The sequence below is a fragment of the Saccopteryx leptura genome, chromosome 10 (genome assembly GCF_036850995.1).
Source record: "Saccopteryx leptura isolate mSacLep1 chromosome 10, mSacLep1_pri_phased_curated, whole genome shotgun sequence".
Taxonomy (NCBI): domain Eukaryota; kingdom Metazoa; phylum Chordata; class Mammalia; order Chiroptera; family Emballonuridae; genus Saccopteryx; species Saccopteryx leptura.
The window spans coordinates 56,898,665-56,907,080 of NC_089512.1; the positions used below are offsets into that span (position 1 = coordinate 56,898,665).

General features: G+C 42.7%; 1 protein-coding gene and 3 non-coding genes across 4 annotated transcripts; all 4 read left to right on the plus strand.

Moving 5' to 3' along the window:
* The first annotated feature begins 29 nt into the window (after positions 1 to 29).
* GNL3 (G protein nucleolar 3) lies at positions 30 to 8,334 on the plus strand. The gene is made up of 15 exons (XM_066350690.1): positions 30 to 164; positions 759 to 817; positions 1,991 to 2,128; positions 2,233 to 2,346; positions 2,560 to 2,643; positions 3,353 to 3,485; positions 4,254 to 4,366; positions 4,596 to 4,710; positions 4,999 to 5,086; positions 5,628 to 5,802; positions 6,593 to 6,735; positions 6,817 to 6,953; positions 7,039 to 7,220; positions 7,895 to 7,961; positions 8,062 to 8,334. The coding sequence occupies exons 1-15, from the start codon at positions 152 to 154 to the stop codon at positions 8,145 to 8,147; spliced, it is 1,647 nt and encodes a 548-aa protein (XP_066206787.1). The 5' UTR covers positions 30 to 151; the 3' UTR covers positions 8,148 to 8,334.
* On the plus strand, positions 3,527 to 3,603 carry LOC136382714 (small nucleolar RNA SNORD19). The gene has a single exon (XR_010747332.1). It is a non-coding gene; the product is annotated as a small nucleolar RNA SNORD19 (small nucleolar RNA).
* On the plus strand, positions 4,837 to 4,913 carry LOC136382715 (small nucleolar RNA SNORD19). Its single transcript, XR_010747333.1, has one exon. It is a non-coding gene; the product is annotated as a small nucleolar RNA SNORD19 (small nucleolar RNA).
* Positions 5,486 to 5,562, plus strand: LOC136382716 (small nucleolar RNA SNORD69). The gene has a single exon (XR_010747334.1). It is a non-coding gene; the product is annotated as a small nucleolar RNA SNORD69 (small nucleolar RNA).
* Positions 8,335 to 8,416: the final 82 nt, after the last annotated feature.

The following is an 8,416-nucleotide window of genomic DNA, read 5'->3' on the forward strand; positions in this document are numbered from 1 at the left end:
TGCGTGCCCGCGCACCCGGGCCGGCGGCGGTGCGCTTTACGGCGGCAGCGTGAGTGCGTGACGCTCGCCCGTGGCCTCCGTTCACACGTGTAGCCCGGAGAGACGTGTTGCAGCTGCTACTTTTGCTGCCACTGCTGTTTCCAGCTCCAGTATGAAGCGGCCGAGTGAGTGTTGTCTGGGGCCGCGAATGAAGGGGCTTCTGTCTCTGCTGGTCAATGAATCCATTTGGGCGCTCTCTTGAGGTGTGGTCTCTGCAGGAATGGGGGCTGCTCCGGGTAGGCTGTCAGCCATCTTTCAGGTAATGCGTGGAACCGAGAGTTAGAAGACCCCGTGTTAATCGCGGGCACAAGGTGCAGAAGGAGGACTGGGCCCCAAAGGTCGGGATCAGGCCAGAATCCCGTGCGGAAACAGCATCTGAGGCAGGTTTAGGACCGCTTTTTTCTCTTACGCGGCCATGTTCTCTCCAGGCCCTATGAGTTTTGAGATTCGCTCCTCAAACCCACCTTTCGCTCCTATTTGTGATTCGTGGTTGGCAAGAAGTGGCAGTCGTCTTGGGTTTCCTACACTTCTGTATCTATTGAGTCAAATTCCTCAGGATTTGAGAGTGACATAAGTATTTTTATGCGTTCCATCTGATTCTTAAATTACATTTGAGAGCTTACCAGAAAAAGGGATCTGACCCTGGAGCGCAGTCAGCAAGAACTAATAAACAAATTGGTCATTTGTGTCTGATCTTTTTGTAATGTGTTTCTTTGTAGAGTTAAAAAAAGCAAGTAAACGCATGACCTGCCATAAACGGTATAAAATCCAAAAAAAGGTAAGCTTTTTTTGTGCTTGGGAGAGCTATACCAAATACCATGCTAAACTAATTTCTCACCCTGGCCGGGTTGTTCAGTTGGTGGGAGCATCCTACGGATAAGCAAAGGTTGTGGGTTTGATCCCCAATCAGGGCATATGAACCAATGAATGCATAAATAAGTGGGACAAGAAATCCATGTTTCTTTCAGCCCTGGCCGGTTGGCTCTAGAGCGTCAGCCTAGGGTGTGGAAGTCCTGGGTTCGATTCTCAGCCAGGTCACACACAAGCACCCATCTGCTTCTCCACTGTTCCCTCTCCTTTCTCTCCCTCCCTCTTTCTTTCTCTCTCTCTCTCTCTCCCTCCCTCCCTCTTCCTTTCTCTCTCTCTCTCTTTCTTTCCCTCCCGCAGCCAAGGCTCCATTAGAGCAAAAAGTTGGCCCAGGCGCTGAGGACAGCTCCATGGCCTCTGCCTCAGGCGCTAGAATGGCTCAAGTTGCAACAGAGGAACTCCCTATCAGGCATCCCCAAACTACGCACGCAGCCCCCTGAGGCCATTTATCTAGCCCCTGCTGCACTTCCGGAAGGGGCACCTCTTTCATTGGTGGTCAGTGAGAGGAGCACTGTATGTGGCGGCCCTCCAATGGTCTGAGGGACAGTGAACTGGCCCCCTGTGTAAAAAGTTGGGGGATCCCTGCCGGATGGACAGAGCATCGCCCCCTAGTAGGCATGCCAGGTGGATCCCAGCCAGGTGCATGTGGGAGCCTCTCTGCCTCCCCGCTTCTCCAGAAAAATAAAAAAAATTTAAAAATCCAAGTTTCTTTCTCTCTCCTGCCCTCTCCCTCTCACCCCCTATCCCTCTCCCCTTTCCCTTCTTTTTAATCAATCAATAAATTAAATGGGTTTCTTTCCTACGTTTCCTCTAGAAAGAGGAGATTTGTCTTAGGAAATGGAAGTTAAATATTCTAATCATGGAGCAAGCTCTTAGGCATCAAGAGTACAGCTGTGGGAAAGTTGATCAACATGTTAATCTTTGCAAAAAGAATATCCCAGTACCATTTTCTGGCTGTTTTATACCTAGATAGGCATCTCTCTAATGATTATAATAAAAGTTCCATTCTAGGTTATTTTACAGGCATAAAGTTTAGCCAGATTGGTGTAAACCGGTTATTAAAGATAATTTTTTATTGTGATAGGTTCGAGAGCACCATCGAAAATTGAGGAAGGAGGCTAAGAAACGAGGTCACAAGAAACCTAGGAAAGACCCAGGAGTTCCAAACAGTGCTCCCTTTAAGGAGGCTCTTCTGCGAGAAGCTGAGCTAAGGAAACAGCGGGTAAGATATGTTAGCTGAGATTTCAAGTTTTGCTTTTTTTTGTTTTATTTTGAAGTAAAATAAGTCATTTTGGTTCAACCATTTTTCTTGTGGCTTGAACACAGCTTGAAGAACTGAAACAGCAACAGAAACTTGACAGGCAGAAGGAACAGGAAAAGAAAAGAAAACTTGAAACTAACTCTGGCATTGAACCCTGTAGCATGGAAACTGTGAAGGAGGTACGATTCTCTGAATGAAAGATGAGTTCTAATGTAGAAGAAAAAGCACAAACAGGGCAGGAGTGGTTATGCTTCTTGGAAGAAAAGGGTTGAGTTCAGATGCTGTCTTACCTATTTAAATATCAACTGCCATACTCCCAATCAGTCATGGAACATGAAACCAGTTACAACTGCTGACTTTCTAATTTTGTGTCCTTTTCCTTTATCCTTTAGGAATTTGGGCAGTGTAAAGCTAAAACCAAAGCCAAGTTGGGCAAACAGAATCCAAAGAAGTTGTATTGTCAGGAACTTAAAAAGGTATCTTAGTCTGGGCCTTCCTAAAAATGATACTGAGGTTTAAAACAGACTCTGCCTCACCTTGTAAAGATGTAGTCGAGTTCACTAAAGCTGGAAGAAGCCATTCACAAGAGCTGAAGCAAGTTGGTTTGTCCTCTTTAGGACCTTTCTGTTATGTTGAGCTACAGGAAATATTCTTGTGGTTTTAATTTTTTGCACAGAAACAATGCCCCAAACATTTTAAAAAGTGATACTTGTGTGTTAAAGTAACACGTTGATAGTGGTTTTTAAAAGAAAAATACATTGAGTCTCTAAAGTATTGATACTTTGTAGGAAGTCGAGAGGATGTCTGGTGTAGTTGCTCCCCAGCTTTGCCACCCTTAACTCTGTTTTCCTACATTTAGTCTTCCCTGTGAATAGAACTTGGCCATGTTTCTCAGCAGCTCTTAGCAGGGCCACAAAAACTTACCTAATGACTTACTCAGTATGGAAGGATTTTATATTCAGACAGTGGAGTGGTTTGAAATCTGTGTTAATGAGAGACCAGAGGCTGCTGAGCATACCCGTGTTTTAATTTTCCTGTGAAAAGTGAACATGAAATTCTTCATATCAAAGTGAAGACATGAGATCCAACTCTGAGCTCACCCTGTTCCAAAGTGGATGATGCCAGTATTCTTGTATGGAGATTGTTTCCAGGTAGTTCCCTGATGATTTTTTTCTACCTTAACAGGTGATTGAAGCCTCAGATGTTGTCCTGGAAGTGTTGGATGCCAGAGATCCTCTTGGTTGCAGGTGTCCCCAGGTAGAAGAGGTCATTGTTCAGGGTGGACAGAAAAAGCTGGTACTTGTATTAAACAAAGCAGGTGAGCAAAAGGGATGCCATTTGTGTTTCATATGCACTAGTGAGGTATGATGAAAACATCTGAACAGTCTGATTGTCACTGAAGACTGATAAGATCCAACTCTGACCTCAACAAAGACAGTGCATTTGCTCCCTTTTTGTCTTTGATAGTGCTGGGCAGAGGGATGGAGGTGTTTCTGCAAATGATTTGATTGGTTTCTGTTGAGTAGTTAAACTTTGCACCTTGACTTATTTAAAATGAATGTAAGCTTCTATACCCAACTTCCTGTTCAAAAATTTCACATAGAAAGTGAACACTGTCATGTTCTCCTCATCAGCACAGTTTTGATATGTGATAAATTTAGATGAAATGCAGTTATATGTCTGGGTTTGAGCAGCAGGAGCAGGAAAACCCAGAATAGAGACCTATGAAGCAGAGTAATAACAGGATCTACAACTACTATGTGGTCAGTAAACATGACTGTTACCTGACAGTAAATTCAGGAAGTCCTTCCATAGAATTAGTAGAATAATAATCTACAGGTTGACTTAATCATGAAGGGTGAGCAGTACAGAGGAGAATTGAAGAAATACAGAGGTATATATAGTGAACTCTTAAGGGCAGTATGGTAGAGAGCTTATCCTCTCCCCATCTTCCATTTACATCTTTTTTGGAGGGAGGGAAGCTGAGAAAAAGCATATCAGGGTAAAAACTATAGTTTATCAGATTTGCAAATTTATCTGACAAAATGACCAAATTGAGACATGTCTTAATATTAATCTTTATCAGATTTGGTACCAAAAGAAAATTTGGAGAACTGGCTAAATTATTTGAAAAAGGAATTGCCAACAGTTGTGTTCAGAGCTTCAACATATCTGAAGGACAAAAGGAAGATAATCAAGGTACCCTGCACTGTCCTTGGTGGGAAGTGTGCTGCTTTCAGCTTTTTGGGTGGCTGAGAGATGATGAGTGTACAAAATCTTGATTTATGAAATGAGAATGTCATCGAGAGATAATATGAAAGGCACAGTAGAGTGGTGACTTGAATAGCTGGGTTTTGAAGCCAGATTTTTGAGTTTCCTGTGGTGCGTTTTACGAGTAGTTAAACTAATTTACAATTTTAACATGAAGGTAAGAAGGAAAGCTCCATTCAAAAGTGAAGTCTGCATTGGGAAGGATGGCCTTTGGAAACTCCTTGGAGGTTTTCAAGAGACTTATGGCAAAGCTATTCAGGTTGGAGTAATTGGTGAGTTTCAGTTCAACATATTTTATGTCTTAACCTCTTAGGTGCTAGGAGTTATTCTGTTATGAGTCTTAGAGTTCTTGGTTTATTTGAACTAGTCATCTTTTCCTGCCTTCTCATTACTTGTGCAAGAAATGAGGATGCCAAGATTGGTCTTAATGTTAAAAGTGAAGACCCTCAGATCCAACTCTGATCTTGCTCTAAACATCTGCCAAGCATAAAAGAATGCAGTGGAAATGTTATAATTACCAACACATAATGACTTTTTATCTGTGGATTTATTATTTGTAGGTTTCCCAAATGTGGGAAAAAGCAGCATCATCAATAGCTTAAAACAAGAACGGATATGTAATGTTGGTGTATCCATGGGCCTTACAAGGTAAACTGAGTGTTCCACAGTGTGTAGTATTTCATTATAGAGGAGTCAATAAGATTTTGTTTTGGATATCTTAAGGAGGAAGACAGTTTTACATTCTTTCTTTAGAAGTGTTAGTGAAAGGAAGAGAGTAAGCCAGTGCTAGGCTTCAGGAAGAATTGGAATGGAATAGCTGCCCCCAGTTTGGTTTGAAAGACAACCAAAGAGATAGATTCAGAAAGGGAGAAAGCTCCCTCTGAGGAACGGATGCTTAAATCTGGCCTTGAAGTAAACAGAAGACTGCGAAGTAGAAGAGGGGGCATATTTATGGCAAAGGAAGCAATGTGTTCAGGTCAGCATGTGAGCTTTAACAGGTATTGTTTCTCTTTAGAAGGGGGAGGGTGTACTCTATGGTTCTAGGTAAACATGAAGCAAATGATGATAAACTGGATCTGACAGACTATGTTGAGTTTGTTCAATCCAACCCTGAGCTTCATATTCTATCTCTTGTCCTCCAGGTAAACTAGTACCCTCATTAGTTACCATTTTCTTATTCTTGTTCCAGGAACATACAGGTTGTCCCCCTGGACAAAAAAATCACAATCATAGATAGTCCAAGTGTCATTGTGTCTCCACTAAATTCTCCTACTGCACTTGCTCTGAGAAGTCCAGCAAGTATTGAAGTACTAAAACCAGTGGAAGCTGCCAGCGCCATCCTGTCTCAGGCTGACACTCGACAGGTAAAAGAACCCCTTTCTTTGCCTGGCCTGCGGTAGTGCAGTGTTTTAAGCGTTTACCTGGAATGGCTGAGTTGCTAGTTCAAAACCCTGGGTTTGCCCAGTCAAGGCATTTACCACAAGCAGCTAATGTACAAATAATGTAAACTCTGAGTTGATACTTCTCAGCCCCTCCCCCCCAACCCATCCCATAATATCAATAAATAAAATCTTTAAAAAAAAAATAAACCTGCCTGACCAGGTGGTGGCACAGTGGATAGAGCGTTGGACTGGGATGCAGAGGACCCAGGTTCGAGACCAGCTTGAGCACGGGCTCATCTGGTTTGAGCAAAAAGCCCACCAGCTTGAACACAAGGTCACTGGCTCCAGCAAGGGATTACTCGGTCTGCTGAAGGCCCGCGGTCAAGGCACATATGAAAAGCAATCAATGAACAACTAAGGTGTTGTAACGCGCAATGAAAAACTAATGATTGATGCTTCTCATCTCTCTCCATTCCTGTCTGTCTGTCCCTATCTATCCCTCTCTCTGACTCACTCTCTGTCTCTGTAAAATAAATAAATTAAAAAAAAATAAAAGATATTCAGCCTGATCGGTGGTGGCACAGTGAATAGAGTATTGACCTGGGATACTGAGGTCGCCGGTTAGAAAATAAATAAATAAATAAATAAATAAACCTTCCCTTGAGCTGCATTTTCTTTCATTGTGTTTTAAGTAGAAAATTTTCAGGTTTTTGTTTTGTTTGATAACTGCACTAGATCAGGTGAATGAGCTTATTTTTCTTTTCTTTTTAAGGTAATACTGAAATTCACTGTCCCAAACTTTAAGAACTCTTTAGAATTTTTTACTTCACTTGCTCAGAGAAGAGGAATGCACCAAAAAGGTGGAAGTCCAAATGTAGAAGGTGCTGCCAAACTGCTGTGGTCTGAGTGGACAGGGTAAGCCTTCTTTCTGTTGGCATTTGATGACCATATAGAGTAAAAGAACTGAGTTTTGACCAAATTTGTTTTTAATATCAGTGGTTCTTTAGGCTACTACTGCCATCCCCCTACATCCTGGACTCTTTCTGCACACTTTAATGAAAACATTGTGACAGACATGAAACGGGGCTTTAATCTGGAAGAATTGGAAAAGAACAATGCACACAGCATAAAAGGTAAGCGAGGCTTTTGTTTGCTCTCCATCAATTGACAGGCCAATAAAGGTCTCAGCTGTTTACATGTGTTCTGTTCCTTTCCTAGTCATCAGGGGCCCTTGTTTAGCCAGTAGCATCCTTTTCCAGTCCTCAGCTTTGACAAATGGAATAATAGAGGAAAAAGACCTACCTGAAGAATTGCCGAAACAGAAAGAGAGGCAGCAGGAAGAGGAGGAAGACTATGAAGACATCGACAATGACCAGGGAAGTTTTGATAAAGAAGCTGATGTAAGTATGTTGTCCATGAGTTGTTCAAGATGAATTATTTCCTAATTTTTAATGTACAACACATCAGAAGGGGCTAATGGTAGAAGTTAAATCTTTCAAAATAGACTACCAAAAAGCCCCAAACAATTCAGGTATTTAAGTCTTCTAGTCATTAGTTTTAGTTTCCTTCATCCATTATATGTAGCTGCAGAGACTTTTCCAGATATATAATTACTTGGATTAATGAGCAGATAAAAGGGCTGCTAAGGCCCTGGCCGGTTGGCTCAGCGGTAGAGCGCCGGCCTGGCGTGTGGGGGACCCGGGTTCGATTCCCGGCCAGGGCACATAGGAGAGGCGCAAATGTCCACCCCTCCCTCTCTCTCTCTCTCTCTCTCTCTCTCTCTCTCTCTCTCTCCCCCTCCCGCAGCCAAGGCTCCATTGGAGCAAGGATGGCCCGGGTGCTGGGGATGGCTCCTTGGCCTCTGCCCCAGGCGCTGGAGTGGCTCTGATTGCAGCACAGCGACGCCCCGGAGGGGCAGAGCGTCGCCCCTGGTGGGCGTGCTGGGTGGATCCCGGTCGGGTGCATGCGGGAGTCTGTCTGACTGTCTCTCCCCGTTTCCAGCTTCAGAAAAATACACACACAAACACACACACACACACACAAAAAAGCTGCTAATACAGCTCTTTTCTCATAGGAAAAGAACTTGGACATGACCCTTGCACAAGAGGCTTGGGAGGCACTGCCTGAGGGGTCTCAAGCAGGTGAGTTGTGTTGAGGGAACTTCTAACAAATCAGTGTGGTATGAGATTGCTTTTACTTTAAAAAATGTATATAATCTCACTTTTCTTTGCTCCAATATAGGTGAACAGTCTGCACAATCATATACTTTGGATAGAATGATTGAAGAGGAAGATGATACTTACGACTTCAGTACAGACTATGTATAACATAACTGTCCTCTTAAGGCTTATTTTACTTTTTGAACAGACTGCTAAGCTGTTCTATGTATGTGATGTACCAGTTCATTTCTGGTGTGACATAGCGGTGTAAATTTTGTAAATGCGTATCATGATATATTCACTTAAAAAATCAAGCAGTGTAAAAACAAAAAAAAAAAAAAAAAAAGCAAAACAAGCAGTGTAGAAAGTGTCTGAATTCCATAAAAATACAACTCATCTGATACACTGAATGGGTAGAAGTATATTTACCTAGGTGC